Consider the following 21,661-nt stretch of genomic DNA (forward strand, 5'->3'; position numbering starts at 1 on the left):
AGCGCTGCAGTGAGAGGAATGAGATAGGGGTGATGATTTTGTTCTTCCTGGACCAGGGACTCCTCCTCCTGTTGGGTTCCTCACACAGGACCATTAAGACCATGTCCGTCCTGTGCAAGCCCTCTCCCATCATCTCCAGGGCCACAGGCCTGGCGCTGCTCTAAAACACCCTGGAAGGCATATTATGTAGTCTCCCCTGGGATGTGTTATTGAAGAAAGCATGTTCTACATTAGTAATACATTTTTATTAAAAAAACTTTTCAGAATGAGTTTTGAGAGCCCCATGATACGTTTTGCAAATCACGTTTACTCAAAAAGTTAATATTTAAGGATATAAAACACTCAACATGCATCAATCCGTACTCTTATTACTTCATCTACCAGTGAGCTGGTGGGCACAGAGCGGTGAGAGGAAGGAACAGTCATGAGTAATGGGCAGAAAAAGGTTTCACCGTGTGTGTGTGTGTGTGTGTGTGTGTGTGTGTGTGTGTGTGTGTGTAGGGGGATGTGGTGGGGAGGAAACAATGACATTATAACCCAAATACTGCAAGCAAACCACCAATAAATGTGTCCCAGAGTCTGACTCATCCAGGACGGTTGACTGTGACAAGCACAGGAGTGGAGGAGGCTGTGTTTCGTTCATTCCACGAGGTGGCTCCAAGGAACTGTGGATATTGCATAAGAATTCACCAGGGCCCAAGATCTATATTAAAGTTGTGGGAATTAATTTTGTAAATCCTACTTTACATAAGTTACTTTGCTGAGAAAAATGGCACTAAGTGAAAAAAAGTCAAGCTGCAATGAAAAGGATGTTTATGCATTCATATACTATTGGGGTTGGTGGCATAGGTCGACAGTACTGATATCAAGCAGAGGAGCTCCAACGTGGAGAAAAGGGTGTGCTGGGTGGTTTACTCAGAGACTTATTGCTTATCTTTTTCTTCTCTGCTCTTCCCTATAACTCTGGCCACAGACCCCTGCAAACTTGCTTGCCAGCTCCCATGTACTGCATCCTGCTGAGTTCCTAACCTAGTAGATACCAGCTAGAGACTAGAGAGTGGAAGCAAGGGAGAGCCAGGAAATCTTGCTGTCACTTTCTTGGGCCTTGACTCTGGCAGTAGCTACATCTCCCCCATGACACCACTTCCTACCAAGCAGACCAGCCGCAATCCAGCTTGTCCCTACCCAGTGACCTTGGGATATGACCTTGGCACAGACCTCACCCTTAGTCCTTCACATATCTTCCTCTTTACCATTTTGAGAGCAGCCACATTCTTCCATTTGGGCTTTTCAGCTCTCCCATCAGCTGTGTAACTAATCACCTGGACTAAATTCCCTCTGTTCTAAGGTTTAGATAGCTTCTTATTGTATCTTCCTGCTGGACCCTGATTAATGCAGGAAGAAATTAAATATCTATCAATCAAAATGTAGTTTAGGTACAGCCACATCTGACAATGGACTCTCAGAGCAAGTCTCTGAAACAGAAAAGATAAATGCTATAGTTGATACAACCACTGACAACAATGATGCACTAGAAAGTCAACAAGCAAATGAACAATGTACCCAACAGTCTGATCCAGCAGGTAAGACTGAGTGTCTGGGTTGAATGAGTGTGGAGGGGAAAGGGCAGGTGGAGGGACTCACTGTGGTGGACGCAGTCACAGGAGTAGAACCTTGGTAATGATGGGAATGCTTAGATGGAGAGAACATAAAGACAAAATTGATATAAAAGAGGCATTCACAGGTCACAAAAATAATTGAGAAATACAATAGGAGAAAGTGGGAAACACTCTAGAGAATGGGTAAACTGAAGGTTCACATAGGGCACAGCAGGGTCAGATCCAGGGTGAGGCAGGAACCCAAAGGCCTGTGAAGAGGATCTCACCATCAGCACCTCCTGTGCTGTAGACAACTACTTTGCTCCACCATGGACCCTGCTGGGCCCTGGTGCACAGTGATATAGTAAGTGTAGAGAAATAAGTATAAATAGAAAAAGATATAGAGGGAAATAAATATTAATAAGTAGAAAAAACGGGGAAACACCAAAAGAACTGTGTCGGGAATATACCAAGGACAATGAGTAAAAAACTGGTAGAGAGTGGACCAGGTGGAAAGAGAGAGGACCAAGTATTGTCTGATCGGAGGAGACAGTCACCACATAGAAGGCACAAAGGGCTATTCTTAATACCATTGAAAGGTAAAGTGTCCACAGTGATGAAAATGGTCCAGAAGCCCTCTCAGATTAAAATAGGCCTATCCTCTGAAAAGTAGAAACAAAAGTAAAAATAAAAAACGCAGAGTTAAAAGAAGGACAGAGCTGAGCAACAAGAAGGACAAGGGTTAGGGAGCTTTCCTGCAGTGGGATTCCTGGGAAAGGGCTTAATTGTAGTAAAGATCCTCACTCCCTTTGGGGAAACAAATGAAATTCTTCATTCATTGTAATTTGGTCCAGAGCAGAGCTACCCCACCATGGAGACCAAATAAATTCTTGTGTGTAAATCCCATGGTTATAATGAAGGAAAAGTCATTTTTTAATTCAGGAGGTGAATGGGAAACCCAAGCATGGAGTGACTGTAACCAGGCATTTGACATAATAGGCAAGGCTGACTGAAATAATGTGTGATGTTCATGTCAGTACCAGGCAGGTATCTGGGACATGTCATAGGGCCCATGGATCCAGTCCTGCTGGCCTGGTTTACAGGTAGGAAGGGGAGGGCACCAGAGCCTTACGCAGCAAGTTCAGCAGAAAATTGTCCCCAGTAATTGGAAAAATACATAAAACAGAAAAGATAATGTTATGTATTGATATCAGAGAGTATATTTCTGATTTTAGGGAAAGGAAGGTATTGGGATAAGAGTTAAAAAAGGGAAATAATTCAGAGAGTCAAGATATTCATGCAAAGGAATAGAAAAAAAAACTAAACATGAAGACAAGGGGAGATATAAGGAGATACTTTCTTCTTCACCAGAAACAGGCACAATTAGCAAAATTGGGCTGAACCAAAAGGAAAGTGAAGAAAGAGACTTTGCTTGGGGTGATGGACACACGAAGCAGTGTGCAGACGCTGTTTTATTGATGTGTAGACTTGAAAACCAGTATAGATTTGTGAAACAATATCACCCTAGTAAATTCAATAAAAATAACCAATAATATTAAAAATATATAATTTGATTCCATTTTTAAAATTAGGCTTTGTGTATACTTCTTTCTGATATATCATTCTGGTCTAATAGATATTTAGTTCTATTCACATAATAAAAAATGAAAGAGGTGGAGTGAAGTTGGAAGTACTAGAAAGTGAGTAAAGGAAAGAAGTAGAATGGGGGTGGGGATCAGAGGTGGAGGGAGAATAAAGGTAGGAGACAGGGTGACTGTGGGGTAAGAAAAGCTGCAGGATGGGCACAGCTGCCCTCTGGGTCTGAATCTCACTACCTTCTGAGGAGGACCTGGAGCAACCTGTAGGCCACACACATTTAGGCCCAGATCACGGTACTCTCAGTTAGCTTTTGGGTCCTCCTAGTGCTGCCTTTAAGCGGGTTTCCTATCTGTGGGCTCCTTGATGTCACCCTGAAATTCTAAGGAGTTTGCTCCTCTGTGTGGTGGTCATCAGTGAGGCCTCCACAGAATTTGAGGATGGAAACAAGTCCCCCCTCCCCCAGGCCTCCACCTCAGCACTGAAAAGAAAACCTGCTAAGGAAGTTGGAGCTCAAGGAGTGGGCTGCAGGAACCTGAACTGAGAGCTACTGAGTTAAGAGCTGCTGACACACTGAAATGACAATACAAGGGGTAAGAGATAGAAGAGAGACAAGTGTAGGAAGGTAAGACTCAAACAGAGGAGGGAAGCCCCTTGTCAGTGACTGGTCTCTGCTCTGGGGATGGTAAATGGAACATCACTAACCTAAGAGGCAGGTGACTTAGGATGCAGACCAGGTGGCCGATGTGCAGGCCATGATATACATGGGGTTTCAAGCAAGATGTTTCCAAGTTTTATTAGGGAATTTCCTGCTGAATTGGTGTTTTGGTCACACACTGAGACACCTGAAGTGTCCTATTCTCTTGTGCAGTGATAGATAACCTTGAAAGAAAGAGGAGACCCAAAAAGCCACTAGTTCATGATTCTGAATTGCACCAGATGGGAAGACTAAGATTGTATTTCTGGGCAACAAAAATCCAGGGTCTAAATCCAGAGCTCAGTATTCCTGATGAATCTTACTCTGACATTCTCCATATACATTGATTTGATTGCTTCTGGGACACCATTTTGAGCATGGAGCTTCCTTGACTCTATTGGGAAATAGGAGTAAGCAAGAGGCATTATAAACTGTGATTTAATAGAAGAGCACAATCAATTGGTACATTAAAAATGTAGTAATAATACACTACACTAGTAAATGGCAATCTTACTCTACACTGTCATATCTATTAATGCTAAAGAGCTACTAATGCTAATAACATACTTAGTCTCTACAAACATGCTTTGTATTCCACAGAGAATAGGAGCACAGTATTTTTGTATTTGTGGGCAATACTACCATTAGTACCAAACTTAAAATATCTTCAAAGAATAATTGGTGCTGATATTGAATTATTAATGAAAAAAATTGGCTCAGACCAAGATCTTAAATCCAAATGATACTTAAACTCCTGGTTTTCATTTTGATTTTCACAGGGCTTTTGTAAATAAAGGCTCATTTTGTTTTCACAAAAACCTTAACAGGGAAATAGGGTACCCAGGTTATTCCAGCATCATAGATGAGGACCCTGGAGAGAGTGATGATTGAAGGTCATTTACAAATTCACATGGAGAGCAAACAAGAGATCAGGACAGGATCCCAGCAGTTTGACCCTGAGCACCAGAACTGGGTTCAGTTGCAGGAAAGAGGAAAATACTCATCTCTGTATTGAGATTACCACAAACACTATCTGCTGTGTGAGTTGTCGTAGAATTTGTAAGACTGATACAAACAAATAACTGTTCTCCCTTTTACTTGATAGAGTCTATGGACTTAAGAAAGCCACCTACATCTGGAAACATACATTGCAAAAGAGGTAAGAGCAAATGAGAAATGTTCATGGTTTATTTCACTTAGTCAGGCTGTGAAAGACAAATACCATATGATCTCACGTATAAATGGAACCTAATCAACAGAACAAACAAGCAAGCAAAATATAACCAGAGACTGAAATGAAGAACAAACTGACAATACCAGGTGAGAGGGATAGTAGAGGGGGGAGGGGGGAGAGATTTTCAGGCACATGTATAAAGGATACATGGATACACGAGGGGTAGGATGTAGTCTTGAAGGGAAAATGGAAACAACTGTACTTGAACAACAATAAAAAATGCAAAAAGAAAAGAGAAATGTTTAAGGTTACAAATGAAGTTTTTTTCTACAAAAGATCACTTTCAATTTTTTGCTCTATTCTTTATACTAAAACGCAAATTTACAATAATTTAAGATAGCTTGTATTTTACTTTTGTGTTAATTAGGTTAATGGCTCTGAAAAATGAACCCAAAGAAGTCAATGACTGGAACACAATACATTTTAAAGGGGAGAGGAGGGCTCTATTTCATGAAGTCATTCTGGGAAGCAGCCAAGTGACACAGCTGCCTTCTCAGTGCTGGATTTATAAGACCACCTTGGGGAAGAAGCACAGCTAATGTTTACTACAATAACAGACTCAATCACAAATCCATAAAGCTACATGTAAAGGAAGAAAGAGAATGCAGAGCAGCCTACTGAGAGTGAAATATCTTTGCCAGGGCAGCAGCTGTATGTGTCACCGTCACTTAAGAGCAAGGGTGCTGACTACATGGGGAGCTAAGACAGTTGTACTGATGCCTGGTGTCTCTGCTAAAGCGTTCTGATTGTGGGGAGTTTGAGAGGTGAAATCAGGGTAGATATTCTGTGGTTATGTATCAAAAATACCACTGAAAGACTCTGAAACTCTGGAGATTTGTGGAATAAAGTTTTCTAAGTACCGTTATGACTTTATAGAAATGACCTCAACATGGGAGAAAGTTGTACAGGTGCCATTGTGAAATGAAACAGAATGAAAAATCTCTCTTTCAGGCTCAAAAAAGCACAAAGAAGAATATGTAGATTTGCACACTGAAATACTTCCCATGACCTGTGGAGAGATGAAAGGCATGTCATATAAGAACAAGTTGGAAGAAGGTGGGTTTAATGGTGTACTTTAATTTGTAATACTTTTATAAAGGAATCACAAGAATTAATGGAATTACCCATGTGAATTTCCAGTCAAATTGAAGGCCCACTGTGGCTTGAAAGAAGGAAGGGATTCCTAAGATGATATTCTTACACTGTAAGCAGTGGTGCATATTAAGTGCTCACCCCCATGTGGCAGTGCCCGTGAGTATGCCCAAACAACCAAAGAGAAGTGCAGGATTGTCAGTCTATGTGTGGAAAATACTGCATTTTCTACACTGAATCAGATATAACAGGGAAGAGGCCCTCAGCCTGCAAGTTCATCTCCTGTATCCCATCTGGGTAATCACCACCAGGACAGGGTGTTAGATGCAGTGAGGGGACCACAGAGTTTAGAATCAGAAAACCTGATCCCAGCCTCAGCTCTGCTGAGAGTAACAGTGTGAATTGAAGACTGAGACCTTCCTGAGCCTGAAACTGCCCATCTAGGAAAAGGAAAATAATTACAAACCTGCATCCTGGTGTGACTTTGGGAGTTAGTTTATATAATGAATATAAAGTGTTTTGTGATTTTAATGTTATAAAGCTTTTCAATAATTGTCTACTGTGATGAGTTTCATATCGGGTTTCTCTTAAAATGGATAGTGGAAACCAACTAATACAATTGTCTGTATCATAACAAGTTCTTTAAACAGCTTTAGTGAGATATAACTCACATATGATGCAGTTCCTCACTTAGGGTGTAGAATTCATGGTTGGGCTTTTGTTTGCTTCTATCTTCTGTATTCTGAAAAGATTATGCAACCACCATCACAATCTGATTTTAGAACATTTTGTCCCCTACTAAAGGAAAACTCATGCTTCTCTGTAGTAAATGCCAACTTCCACCTCACCCCACTGCCCAAACCTAAGCAACCGCTAATCTATTTTCTGGCCTATAAATGTGTTTATCTAAACATTTCTTATCAATCAGCTCATATAACATGTGCCTTTCTGTGACTGGCTCTTTCACACAGCATAATGTTTTCATGGTTCACCCATGTAGTAGCATGTATTATATTTCTTCCCTCTTGATGCCAAATAACATAATATTGCATCATCTGGATGAGCCATATTTTGTTTATTTATCCATTTGTTGGAGGTTTCCACCCTTTGGCTATATGAAAGGTGCTATTTTGAACATTCATGTAAAGCAATTGTGAGAGCATATTTTTCAAAAAATTTTGGATATATACTCAGTGTTGAACTTATTGGGGAAAAACTAAATTGGTGCACAGTATTGCACCAGGTTATATTCCCACTGGCAAAGTCTTGGGGCTCCAAATTCTCTGTGTTCTCACTAATTCTTATTATTGTCTGTGTTTCTCATTATGACCAACCCAGTGCTTATAATGTAGTGTCTCATTGTGGATTTGACTTGCACAATGAGAACATATGAGAACAATGAGAACTTTTTCCAATGACTAATGTTATCATGACTGTCTATTATGGATAACTTAAATTTTCCACTGAGTACTGTTTCCCAGTTATTTAATGCTAGCTACCTATGATTTCAAGGATGGAAAATCACTGCTCAGTAATGCTGTTAAACTTAGATGGGGAAGCTGCTGTAATGGCGGGCACAGATGTCGCCCTGGTGCCACTCTGAGCAGCAGGGCCCCCACCTGACGTCTCAGCCCACGGTGAGGTTCTGCCTCCACACTGCGCCAGGGCCACCAGAGAGTCTGGCCTGTTCTCTGTCTCCAGAATTCAACAGCAAATTGAAATCGTCTTGTTGTGCAAAGCCACATTTTTTCCTTGTAGGTGACTGTAGAATACCTGTATAATGTTGAGTAGGTGCTAATGATCACTTTTGTTGTTGCTGTTGCATAAAGGTCAAAGATATGTGTGCACAGAGCAGGAATCTTGAAGGGGATATGTAGACAGGGTTTGGGAATTCTGATGTATGAAAGGGGAGGTCAGACTCTCCTACTATTGATCCTGAGCCCATATTGGGTAACTTCTGATCCAGGGTGGTGGGAGGCTGGTGTCTGAGCTCTGAGGACAAAGAGGTGCCAGGGATCAACTTGTCCCGGTCTTACAGGATCCATGGTGAAGTGCATAAAGACAGAGGATGGACGTTGGTTCACCCCCCAGGAATTTGAAGCTGCGGGGGGCTATAAAAGTTCAAGTAATTGGAAGAACACTGTGCGCTGTGGTGGGATAACCCTAAAACGGCTGATGGAGGTATTTCGGTGATGGGCAGGAGGGGTGACATCCTTTGTTGTGGTGGAACATAAGGTCACTGGTTGATTGCCCAATATATGCTGAGTTATCTCTAGAGCCCTGAGGCCCCTGACTTTATGCTTTCCTAAGGGAGAGTTGCCTGACCCTCACACCTCAGTACAGGCAGCATATCAGTTTGTCAAAGGGGCTCTTTCCTGGTAGGTTCAGGAGCTTGAGAAGGGATAGGTTGTTCTGATTCTGGCGCTTGCAGACAATTTTAGGCACTGAAATAAAGAAGATCACTCCAGGTAAAGAATGGCATAGAAACCAGAACCACTATTACCTAGGCTCGTGGGATGAGGTAGATGGATTGTGTGTAATACAGCAGAATGTATAAATTGTTTTTTTTTTTAACCGAGGGACTTAATGCCAGGATAAGGAGTTTAAACTCATAACTTAGTGCAAAACCAGGGAGTCTCCTGAGGTGTGACATGACATATTTAAAAGAGTATCTTAGACAATGTGAGGATGTGAACCAACCTCACTGTCGTTCAACCCAAGGGATCTATAATTAACCTGCACGTTGCAGGTCCGATGTCACCCCCGTATGAGTGTGCCCTGACTGAGCTGCCCTGGTCATCCTTTCCATGGGCCTCCTGGACTCACTATTGAGGCCCTTCTCACACTGTCTTATTCTTGTCCTTCCATGCATTCCTTTTGTCTCCCTAGAGTCCTCTGGGGTTTGTCCTTCTTTATGTGCCCAGCATTATCCAGAGTGTCTGACACTCTGTGGGTATGGGACACATGAGTGTTGGTTGACTAGCCCTGGTGTGAGGAGGCAGGTCTGAGTGGCATTGGTGGGAATGGAAAGGAGGGAATGGAAAGGAATGGAAATGTGTCAGAGAGATTGTGAGGGAAAAATCTCTGAAAACTTAGGAAAAAAAAAACCACATGAGCAAGGAAACAGGTTCTGTGTAAGACTTTCTGGGTTCCATGGATGACTTCAAGAATAAATACAGGTGAGGAGAGATTGTTTCCCATTGAGCTGACAATGTGATGTCTAACATGAAATCTTTACAAGGAGGTTAATACCAGATTCACAAAACATTAACACAGGCTAAGCATATACTTGGATCTTCTTATCTTTCAGGAAGAAAAGCTACCTACACCACTAAGAAAATATAGCAAGAAAAAAAATGTGATTATCCTTTTATACTAGTTCTTATTGCATAACTGATTTTATATGTGCTGTATATTTTTTATGGTTTCTCAATTGTGTGATTATCATTGTTTCCTCATTTCATCTCCATTAACTTTATTTCATTTCATTTATTTATTTTGCATCCTTCATAGCTGCTCCACTAAACATTAGTGTATGTAAAGTTATCTATGAATACTAAACCATTTGATGTTCAGATAATAAGGAACCATCAAAATAAACTCATAGAAGAGTTGTAGTTAAAAATATTGTAAGGGTGTCAAATTATGGAATACATAAAAGCAATTCTTAATAAGGTCACAGGGTCATCTTCAACTCAATACCAGAAATCATTCATACTTTTTTACACTCTCCACCATTACTCAATAAAACATTCACTCAGACTTCTTCATCAGTTGGCAACTGCATGTCATTTATAAGAACGGTGCTGTTGGGGAAGGAGTTCTTGGGAGGTGGATGTAGCTTTGGTGTGGGGCTGACCTAGAAAATTGTTTACTTTGATGTCCCCCATGGGCTTCACCTTTGTGAAAGTGGTTTCTCGTTTTGTGGAAGAAGGCTGTGGAGGCAACAAATGAATACACAATGTGCAGCGTAGATTCAGGACAAAGTGGTAGTGTTTTCAAGATTGGGTATGAATGAGAACTTGAGAAGGAGGGGAAGGTGAGAGGTGCTATTCTCACACACTTCAGGTAGAAACGGCAACCCAGGATGTTCACAGAATTCTACTTTAGCTTACACAGAGCTGGCCACTGGGACTTCGTCTGACATTGGGAATTTGAGATCCAGGCCTTTACATTATCTGATGATCTGCAAGTTTAGAACTAGATATCAGCCTTTGGGACCTTTCTTCCAATGGGTTTACAGAAGATGACATATATTTAATATACTTTATTCCATGGCTACTTTGAAAAGTGTTGTCTCTACCATTCTCCATGTATCTAGAGTTAATTTATCTGGATCACCTAACAGAGCTAGCAACTTCCAACCAACATATTCTATCCTTAACCGTGGGTCCAACACTTTGCAGCAACAAGGAACAGTTTCCCATGAAATGAGTCAAAATGGCCAACTTGAACATGTATTACTAACTTGGTGGGTCTTCTTGCCACCCTGAAATTCTCTTGCTGATAGAACTCCCAGTTTCTGTAAATTCCAGTGTGGCACTCAACACCACATGAGAGCATTCTATCTCCTAATGAAGACCACTTATACCTTCTGGTGACAGCTGCTGTGTTGTCAAATAATCTGATCTACTCAGCCAAAACAACAATGTATTATATGCTAATATTTGCTTAGAAATAGCATGTAATCTCTTTTCTCAAGTGAATCAATACTCATTTACTTATTCATTCAACATATAGTTACTGAGTGGATGGAAATGCCCGATGTCCACAAAGAAGGTTGAAATAATATCCCTGACCTCAAGGATTGTTTCAACTTCCTTGTCAACCATAGAAGAGTAACTGTTGAGAGCAGGGGTTTATAGGATACCAGAGAGGCAAGAAGCAACATGACCATTTCTCAGGTCACTTTCCAGTGGATCACACTTGTCTATGACCTTTTTTCTCTCAGTGGAGATAAAGCTGAGGCTGCCTCAAGGGAAGGAGGCCAAGTCATTCTGAATGTATACAAGCAATGCAAGTGTAGGGCACAGTAGGCAGTTTCCTGTGAAGTCAGCCAGGTTTCATCCTGGGATTTGGATGAATGGGGAGGGGGGTGACTTTCTGGAAGATAAATTGTAGTACCAGAAACCTTGGATGCATGTATCTTTGGTGTGGTGCCCTAGAAGAGCTTCAGGAGGTTATAGATATCTTCTCTAGGACACTTCCCCGGTTCCCAGGACCCACACGTCATACTACAAGTGGACAAGAGTCCATGGGGAGGAGAAGGCAACTGTTCCAGCAAGAGCTCACTCACTCCTGGTAATAATAATTTTTCCTGGGATACATATTACAGGCCAATTCAACATTGACTTATAATATCCTCAAGCATTACTAATCTCACTGGCTTCTTCCAAAGCTCCACTTAGGCTGTACTGGAATCCCCTGAAGACCTTGAAAAAATTGTCTGAATCCTATGATCTGTGAAATATTATTTAGTCAGTCTGAACTATTACTTGGACAGTATGATTGTTAAAACTTTCTACATGATTCTGTTGCACAAGTTACTCTTTCTACAAGTTAATGAGAACACCAATGCCTGTGCCTCAACCCAGAACAATTGGTCAGAATCTCTTACAGAGAGAGATTGGATCCATCTCTTACAGAGATGGATCCAGAACGCTAGCATTTTATATACTAGTCTCAGGCAATTCATATGTGCAGCTGGCATAAGAAACAAAGAGCCAAAGAGAAATGGGCCTTAAGTTTATTAAGGATTAAGGATGCAACATTATTATGCATTGGTTACAGCTTTTATTTCCTTGTTCTTCTTAAAAGAGGGTCACCACTTACTGGAGAGTGATGACGGTACTCTGTGAGTCCCTACAGTGAGAATGAAACTGTCCCCAGGCCTCCATGCTGGAGCAGTCTCAGCCCCCTTTGGGAATGTGATTCAAGATTCACCCAGAAAATTGAACAGGAGCTATGGCAAGATGGTCCTTGGGTCTTGATTTTTGTCGTGCATAAATATCTTTTTATTTATCTTTAGAGGGGAAGGGAAAGAGAGAGGGAGAGAAATATCAATGTATGGTTGCCTCTTGTGTGTCCCCTGCTGGGAACTGGCCTGCAACCCAGGCATGTGCCCTGACTGGGAATCGAACCATGATCCTCTGATTCACAGGCCCGCACTCAATCCACTGAGCTACACCAGCCAGGGGCCATGCATAAATATTTTTAAAAGCAAAAGCAATGACCTGAATCTAAATATGCCCAACACAAGAATTTTCACTGAAAAGTGAAGAACAAGATTCCAAATAATTATTAGTTAGTGACTTTTCATCTTTTATTCCTTTCTGCACTGAGAGAGATGACATAGCTATGATCCAAACTCCTCTGCCCATTTGGTTCAAGAGGCATATTTCTGATCTTTGTGTACTCAACCAAGATATAGTATAGACTTGGAAAAACAAACCATTGTTCTTTATGTATTAAGGTACAAATACTCACTAGGGTCTCAGCATCTCTGCATGCAGTGGACCCTACATAGATGATGCAACAATGAAAAGAAGCCTACGAATTACTGTGTGGCATAGGGACAGATAGAATTTAGAACACAAGTAGGACAATAGACCCAGATGGATGTTCAGGCCTGTGGTCAATGTTGTACATTTTATGAAATGGAAGCACCAAGAAAGAACATGTCGTGAGTGNCTCACTAGCGTCTCTGCATGCAGTGGACCCTACATGAATGATGGAACAACCAAAAGAAGCCTACGAATTACTGTGTGGCATAGGGACAGATAGAATTTAGAACACAAGTAGGACAATAGACCCAGGATGGATGCTCAGGCTTGTGGTCAATGTTGTACATTTTATGAAATGGAAGCACCAAGAAAGAACATGTCGTGAGTGTGAGGACAAGTTTCGGCTGCATGAGTTTGGGGTGTGCTTTAAGGAGATGCTGGGTGAACACAGGGGTATGCAGGAAGGCAGGAGACAGGCTGGGCATTTGGGAGCTGCAGACATAGCAATGTAACTGGATTTCAGCATGATTTGATCACCTAGGGCTGACCAAATAGCCAAAGATGGAAACCTGGGGGATTCTCTCAAAAATGTTGGAGGAAAAGAAGGCCTGGAAAAGAAAAGAGATAGAACAGTGAGGCTGATGGAGTAAACCCAGGAGAATGATGGAGTAACTGAACACAAATGGAGGTTCAGCTACCTGTTGCTACAAAGGCCAAATTTGTGAGGCAGATGGTGGTGCAAAAGGCACAGGGTTTCTTCAGGTGCTCCATGACCTTGGAGAATGGCGGGCTCCTTTCTCACTGACCATCTCTCTCTTCCCTGCAAAAAGTCCAACTGTCCTCAGAAAGGCCAAGACAAAAGCCAGTGTCCAGAATACCTGCTGTGTTTTCATGGAGGCCATGGGAAATGTGGCTGCTAAGTCCACGTGGCCTCAGAGAGAACAGGAAAGTCCAACCTGTGAGTGCACATCAAGAGCAAGAGACAGAGAGCTTGTTCCCTGGGATTATATTAGCTAGGCCGTGGGACAGACCAGGTGCTTTCTCAAAAAGACCAATCAAATCCCCAAACTTTCATGCACCCTGACTGGGTTCATTCCGAATCAATCCCTTCTTTCCCCAGGTCAGACTGACATGTCTCTTTGGTCTAGCACCTTCTCCTGCACCATTTAAACTGCCATGACACATGGGTCTGCCTTTGCCTGGCCCCACCCCCAATCTAGCACAAGATTAGGGGTAAGCGCAGGGGGGCTTTTTTCTTTTTTATTGTCATGCACTTTATTTAATAATTTTTTATTTCTTTTCCACATTTTTTATTGTTTTTCAAGTACAATTGTCTTTATTCCCCCACCCTCCCTGACCCCCCTGCCCAACTACAGCCCTCCCTACTTCCCACCCTCGATTCTACTCACCTTTGGTTTTGTCCTTTATATATGTTCCTGAAAATCCCTCCCCCTTTTCCCCTCATTATCCCCTCCCACTTCCCCTCTGGTTATTGTTAGTCTGTTTTTCATTTCACTGTCTCTGGTTATATTTTGCTTGCTTGTTTGTTTTGCTGATTATGTTTCAGTCATAGGTGAGACTGAAGAGGCCTTTTTTTCTATCCAATCATCTAGCTAATCTTTTGCATGTTCAATGTAAGAACCTCCAGCTGCCACCATCCTGACCAATGTGGGAGGCTCCAATGGTACACCATTGTTACTGTAAAACAGTAACATTGAGTTTAGAGTCATCAAAAATATTTGTAGTAGAAAAAGTTGGATACTGTCATCCTTGTTTCCTCCTGCTCCTCAATGACCCACATCCCTCCCACCTAGCACCCGTTAATGGGTGTGCCAGTCCCCAGGCTATTCTCATTTCTGTCACCTCAGATGGTCACAAGAGGGTAGGAGTTTCTCCAATACCATGAGATAGGGGGTTTGTGTCTGGGATAGAACTATCCCTGTGTGGTTCTCAAACTGTGTGGATTTCAACAAAAGACAGACCGAGGAAAACAACCAGGGCAGGTATTCTTCTTAATAGTTCCTGACTCATATGTAAATGCTGAATATCTTTTTTTAATGTGACTTCATGTTTGATTTATTTAAAAACTTTTCTTTTACCCCACTTCTTCTTTCTTTTTCTGAGGTCCTTTGATATTTCCATACCTGAAATTTTGAGGATCACCCATTATTTTGAACTGACCTGTGTTTTGGTGGTGTTAGAGAATGCTTCACACAGTTTTCACAGTTGGAGTTCCCTATTCTATGGCTTACTGTGCCTCCAATGGCTGGCTTCCTCCTTTTCATCCCACTGATAATGGAGGGATGTCGAGTGGACAGTTTGGGGGATGGCAAGTACTGGCATCTGTCACTGGACAGATGGATGGACAGGCGTTTATTAGTCACATCTACTTCCAGACTAAGGAAGGAAGGCAGTGCCCCCCTTGCAGGCCTCACCAAGGTTGCCCTCTGGAACCCAGTGGATAACCAGGTGCTGGGCAGTGAGGGGTGGCCCCCTGGTTTCCATGGGAGGTTGTGTCTGGCTTGTGTGAAAGATTCCATGGCTGACAGGGAACTGAAACCTGATTTTCCAGGCCGGGCAGGCTTACTGGTGGTCCCTGGACTAGGAGCATTGTTTAGCTGTGGGACCTTATCTGGGAGAGCAGAGTGGGGAGGGGCACATGCAGATGGGTTGTCTGAGGCATCTCAATGTTACCAGATGTCACAGCAGCACCTGACTTTGAATTTTAATGGTAGTCCTTACACCACATTTTCTTCATCAACCAAGGTCTCAGTCACAGGCTAGTTCCTTGTCATGAATACATGTGTTTACATGTAGCACAGTATATATTCATATCTTCTCTATAAATTTATTTGGGCTTAATGAGTAGGAGTTATGCTACAGGACTTGGATGCAAATACTGTCAAGTTTCCTCTTCTGTAAATTAAATTAAAAATGGTTGAAGGCCACAGATTGAGACTGGTAGGAAATCCAGTTTCATTGATTGTGGGGTGGGGGCTCACCATTTGTTTACAAAACAAGGCAGTTGCCATACTACCTGACCACTCACGAATGGAGGCTCCACATTTTACATACCAAGCTAAGCCATGGGGCATCCTTCTGTGGTTTCCAGAGCCAAAGAATTCCACCCTTCTTGACATCACCCGGTCATCTTTGCCAGGGTCTTTTTAAACTTGAGGTACTGTCACAGGTCCAGGGACCCTCGAGGCCCACAAACCATAGTCCAGAAACTCTTGCCAGACCCTTCAACTCCTGGGGAGTCCACAAACAAGAAAACAGGATGACAAGCTTTCTTAGAAGTTTGTTCCATCTTATTAATTTCTCAATATACTGACCGCCTTTCTATGACTTGTTTTAGTTATTGTGTTGTAGGCAAATGGATTTAACACTTTATCTCAGGGTTTGTTTTATCTGTAAGTTAATAAATAATTCATATTTTTATAAAAATAATCATCTTGTGCCTTGGCTGGTGTAGCTCAGCGGATTGAGCACAGGCCTGTGAACTAAAGGATCATGGTTCGATTCCCAGTCAGGGCACATGCCTGGGTTGCAGGCCAGTTCCCAGCAGGGGATGCATGAGAGGCAACCATACATTGATATTTCTCTTCCTCTCTCCTTCCTTTCCCCTCTAAAAATAAATAAATAAATAAATAAATAATCTAAAAAACGTAATCCTCTTGTATAGTTGTGAGTCTTCCTGTGTTAGAATCTCTTGTGTTTTAGGAAAAACAGGTGTGATCTGGCGCAGACCCCTCCTTCACTGCAGACAAATAATTCTTCCTCTGAAATCTCCACTCAGAAGCACATAATTGTTCTCCCAGGTTTGCAAAAGGCTGTGCATTCCAGAATCTAATAGCGGTGGCCTCCTGGGGTCTCACTGTGGGCACATTGTTTTACCTTCTAGCTTGAAAAGCCAGGTGTGTGTGAGATCTGCCGGGATGGAGAAAACCTCCTCCACTGCGATACTTGTTCAAGATTCTTTCACGGGGACTGTCACCTCCCACCTGTGCAGACTGAGAGGTTTGTGAGCTGCAGGCCCCCCTCACCTTTTAGGGGCCCTTCCTCCTGCCATGTACACTTCCCATGGGGGTTTCTCCTTGTGTCCTGATGGGGACAGAGGGGGCCAGATGGGGACAAGTCCACCAGTGTGATCCTGAGAGCTGTTGAAAGACTGGCAGCATGGGTGAATGTTCTCCTTTCTCACCTGGGAGGCTGAGGCTGGTGCCTGAGTCCTTTGCCCACCCACCACTACTCTCCATTCTAGAACTTTCCTAATGCTGACTCCTGTTTATGGAAGTGGGAAAGCCAGCTGTTTGTGTTCTGTGCTTATTCAGAGAAGGCAAGAAACATGACCTTTTTGCTATGTTCTCAATTGGTTGATTGAGATCCTAGGCCCCTAAAAGTTAAGGTCCAGTCTCCAGCACTCAGGCCCGTAGGCAAGATTCCTTGTGCTCCCAGCAGCCCAAGTGGGGAAAGGAGGGCCCACCACTCACCTTGACACCACCCTGCACCTACTGTCTCCCAGTTGGTTCCTTTGATGAATGGAAGGTCATTGTCTCAGGCCCTACATGGAGGACCTGGAGACTCTGGGGAGTGTCTCCTTCATTCTCAGTCTATGTCCATCAGCCTTTCCTGATAGGAGGACAGTGGCAGCCATAGGAATGATGGCTGTTTCTGAGACTTTGCTTTACTCACTTATTCCAGACCTCTCAGGAGGCCGTGGAGTTGCACCTTCTGCAGGGTAAAGGAGTCTCCAGGAACTCTGCAGTGTCACAAGGAATCTGAGGTCCTGGCAAGGTGGATGGGGCCTGAAGAGCAGCTGGTGAGTTGAATTTGAACCTTGAAGCTTCTTTTTTCCACTTACATGTGAGAAGTCAAAAGGTTAGAGGGAGCACCAAAAGCTGCTTAACGGCTGCTTAACCAGGTCTCAACGACATTGAAGTCTCACTAGGACTGGTTTACAGAAATAATTGCTCCATCAATATATGTCTGTTTCTCAGAGCCTGACCTATTTGAGGAAACTGCTGGAAAAGTAGTGTGGCCATGCCTCTGCCTGGACACACAGACATGATTATTCACCCTAAGTTACTTTTCATTCAAATCCTCCTATTGCAGAAATGTGAGTTCCTCCTCTTGGAGATCTACTGCCATTCAGACAATGACTGTTCTGAGAAGATGTCACATGATAACTATGTGAGTAATAATAACAAACCATGATTACAGGTCACCATGATATGACCTGACCTTGGCATGTGCACTTGTTGGATTTGTCATCTGAAACCCATGGGAGTGAAAGCATGAGCTGCTGTTATCATTGCCTTGCACTTTGGCTGGATTTTGCAGAAATGCATAGAAGGCAGGCATTGCATTATATCAGAAATTCTCTCAATAATAATTTTTTTCACAGACACCAGAGATTTTTGAATGCATGAAGAATCTTCAGATGTTGAAAGAAATTGGAAAGAAGCTACGTGAGCAGTGTTACCCCAATGTGGAGGGATTTATGAGGGACATGCGCCTCATCTTTCAGAATCACAGGGCATTTAATAAGGTAAGTGTCTCTCCTGCTTCCATTTCATTTCTTCCTCCTTTTAGTCATTCTGCCCTCATTTTTTTGTGTACAGAAATTTTACAGTTTATCTCACCCTATAACAAGCCTATACAAGCAAGTTTTCTAAAAGTTGGGTGACTTTTAAAACTCAAGATAAAGCATAGCAGTGAGCCCGTAGGTGTCCCTACAACCAAAATTTCAGACCCCTGAGAGCTCATTCCTCTCTTCAAAAGCAAGAGGTGCCCACTGAAAACAGTGAGTCCTTTCTACTCCAAATAAAGTGAGAAGAAAATTGTGTCCTAAAGTCATATTGTACCTATTTGTGCTTATTAAAGTCATATTGTGCTTCTTATCATCTCCCAAATACTATTAATCTGACTTCTCAGAAAGTTCAGACTCCAGGTTTCTTGGTGTGCAAATAAACCATATAGTTAACAGGAGTCACCAGAGAGAAATACAAGTGACAATTTGAAAGAAATATCACTGATTGTACTCAGACATCTGTAATATTTTATTGTTACAAAGACTTGAGATTTGCCAAGTCTTTACTTTAGTGATAAAGAATCTACACTAAATGAGTAAGCAACTCCAAGTATGGAAATGGTTTTCCATGTTTGCCTAGTTAATATTAAATAATTGTGCACTTAGGACACAAAAATTACTTTTGGCCACATGAGTCTTTAATCTTAACCTGGTTAATGTAATTAAAGTGTTTTAGGCAAGAGTTGCAATCATTCCAAATCACAAAGTGTCTAATGACAATGATAATAAGTGTCATTATTTTTGTTGTTTTTTTCAGTGCAAAGATTTGTTTTTATTGGGAATTACACTTGAGAAGAAATTTGAGAAGAATTTTACAGAAGTGTTTGCTATCCGGGAAATAAAACAAGAACACACAGACAAACAAAATTAAAAAAGAAAACAGTGCACATGCAAAATTAGGAGTTTGGCAACAAAAAGGAAACTATTCAAAGGACAAACAGACATCTTAGAGCTTAAGAAGACAATGACTGTACTTAAGAATTTAATAGAGAGCTTCAAAAGCAAGCTCAGCTAAGCTTCAGAAAGAATCAGTGAGCTAGAAGATAGGTTATTTGAAATTATCCAGTCAGAAGGGCAAAAGAGAATGATAAAGAGTAAAGACTGCCCACAGGACTTAGGAAACATTATCAAGGGAACATGAAAGGAAAGAAAAAAAGTAAAAAAGTCTATTTAAAGCAATAATAATTGAAAATTTCTAAATTTGGGGAGAGACACAGAAAGCCATATTCTCTCAGAATATGGCAGAGCCCAAAGGCTCAATAGGTTCAATTTGAAAAGGGATGCCCTAGTACCCCTTATAGCTAAATTGTCCAAATTTAAAGACAAAGAAAGAGTTTTGAAAGCAGCAATAGAAAAGTAATTTGTCAAATACAATGGATACTTTGCAAGTCAAGAGAGAGTGAATGATATTGGAAAATATTGAAAGCAAAGAACTGTTAATGAAGAATAGTACTGAGCAAAGCTGTCCTATAGAATTATAGGAGAAATAGACCTACCCAAACAAATGGAAGCTGAGGGCATTCATCACCAGTAGAATGGCCGGGTAGCTCAGTCTGATTGAGCATTGTCCCAATACACCATTGTTGCAGGTTCGGTACCCAATCAGGGCACATATCAGAATCAACCAATGCTTACATACATAAATGGAACAACAATCAATTATCCTCTTTCTCATTCCTTTTTTCTCTAACTCTCTAAATTCAATAAATAAAAAAGAAAGAAAAATTATATTTAAGAGAAGAAGAAATGCTAATGGGCTTTCTTCAGGTTAAAATAAAAAGAATGTAATTAATACTGCACACTTAAAAAAAAATGACCTGAACTGTCCGCTATACACAGTTGGCTGCTCTTTCTTCCTTTATTACATGCACAGAGAATTTAAAGCAGGAAAGAGGTAGAGAGAAGGCTGTGACCCAAATCCCTTTGGAAGATTTGGCTGCATAATCCCTTGAAGCAAAAACTGGATTCAACAACTATAACTCAACCTCCTTCTTTAATATAGATAAAGAACAATCTTAAGCTTTCAGCTACAACTTATATGTCTCATATGTGTAGGTGGTTTTAATATGAACTGCAACTGAAATTCTAGAATAAATTTCTTTTTTTCTGCAGGCATGTTATTTACTCTGTAATATTTTTTATAAACAAGCCCACTCTAAGGAGGCATGCTTGTTCTCCCATGAGCACAGAAGTACAAAGTGTATCTAGCCTGGTTTGTGTATCTCCAAACAAAGGGGTACCTCTAATGTTCTGCACCAAAACATCTCTCCTGCTTGGTGGGCAGAGGACTCAGAGTACTGGACCCACTGGCATCTCCAGGAGCCAGAACAGGGTTGGACCTGGGAGTGGACAGTTCTTTTTTGCTTACAAGTAGGGATGAGAGTTCTGCTTCTGATTAATATATGTGAGCTTCTACCCAACCTGTTGCTTGCACAAAACATCTAGAAGCTCTGGGCAATATACAGAGCACTACTGTTTGAGACCCCAGAAAGTGAACAAGCATGGGTGACTGGAGGTAAATCAAACCTGACATGCAGCTAGCACAAGATGTTCCTTGTGTACTATCACTTGACTCAGAGCAGCCACGGGCTTGTGTGAGTGACCTAAACTTTGGTAGAAAGGTCTTTTTTCCCTGACCAGTAGAGCCAGGAAAGAAACTAGGGCAACTATCGGTGGGGGTGAGGGTGTGGGGGGTGTGGGGGGAATTCCAGAAGGAAGAAAATCACAGAGAAAAACCTCAAATTCTGGTTGTAAACTCTCCCCAGGTATCCTGACATAGTTTTAAAACAACTAACAGAAAGTTAGACAGATGAACATCAAAATACCAGCTTTCTTGTTGCTAAATACTGGATCGAGGCACGTGGCTTAGATGCGTGCCAAAAAAGAATCCCTAAATCTGAACCCTAGAATTGGATTTACACATGGGCTCAGACTGCTCCAACCACGCATGCACACAAACCCCACAGACCCCTGTCCTTGTGCACTTGAGCTCAGAGGAGCACACAGCCCTGGCCTCTCCAGTGGGATGAGCCAAGGGAGACCCAACAGAGAGCAGATCACCCTTCACAAAACTCCGAGCTTGTGAGCCTCCCTAGAAAGAACAGAGGGCAGGGGGACCAGGAGCCCTGCTGGTTGATGGACCACCTAGAAGGGGACATTGGTGTGGGGCCTGAGTGTTCCCACTTAGGCCCAGGTGCCCTTTCCTCTCCACTCCTGCATCCACAGAGGTGCCTCAGGTCTTCATCCTCTGGCCCAGTGGCTGCTGTTCAGGAATAGTAACAAGGCATAGAAAGGGAAAGTTAAATTTTAAATCACAAGTAAGCATAATACTTGTTGCTGTTCTTCACT

At 42.0% G+C, this 21,661-nt stretch overlaps 1 protein-coding gene across 5 annotated transcripts in view; it reads left to right on the forward strand.

The window, feature by feature from the left end:
• LOC118975411 (nuclear body protein SP140-like protein) overlaps positions 1-19,473 on the forward strand; it is a 138,248-nt gene extending 118,775 nt beyond the window's left edge. For 2 of the 5 annotated variants that reach the window (XM_037029334.1, XM_037029331.1), the window contains 3 exons: positions 17,836-17,913; positions 18,116-18,271; positions 19,071-19,473. In XM_037029334.1, the coding sequence (XP_036885229.1) occupies positions 17,836-17,913; positions 18,116-18,271; positions 19,071-19,184 (348 nt within the window). In that variant the 3' untranslated portion in view covers positions 19,185-19,473. Of the gene's footprint in view, positions 1-4,996; positions 5,051-6,076; positions 6,182-8,255; positions 8,399-9,527; positions 9,576-16,624; positions 16,741-17,424; positions 17,543-17,835; positions 17,914-18,115; positions 18,272-19,070 lie in introns of all 5 variants that reach the window. The other 3 variants (XM_037029335.1, XM_037029336.1, XM_037029333.1) reach the window with 3 other exon arrangements.
• Positions 19,474-21,661: the final 2,188 nt, after the last annotated feature.

This window comes from Sturnira hondurensis, unplaced genomic scaffold (genome assembly GCF_014824575.4).
Source record: "Sturnira hondurensis isolate 20B ecotype Veracruz unplaced genomic scaffold, ASM1482457v3 Scaffold0020237, whole genome shotgun sequence".
In the NCBI taxonomy this organism is placed as follows: domain Eukaryota; kingdom Metazoa; phylum Chordata; class Mammalia; order Chiroptera; family Phyllostomidae; genus Sturnira; species Sturnira hondurensis.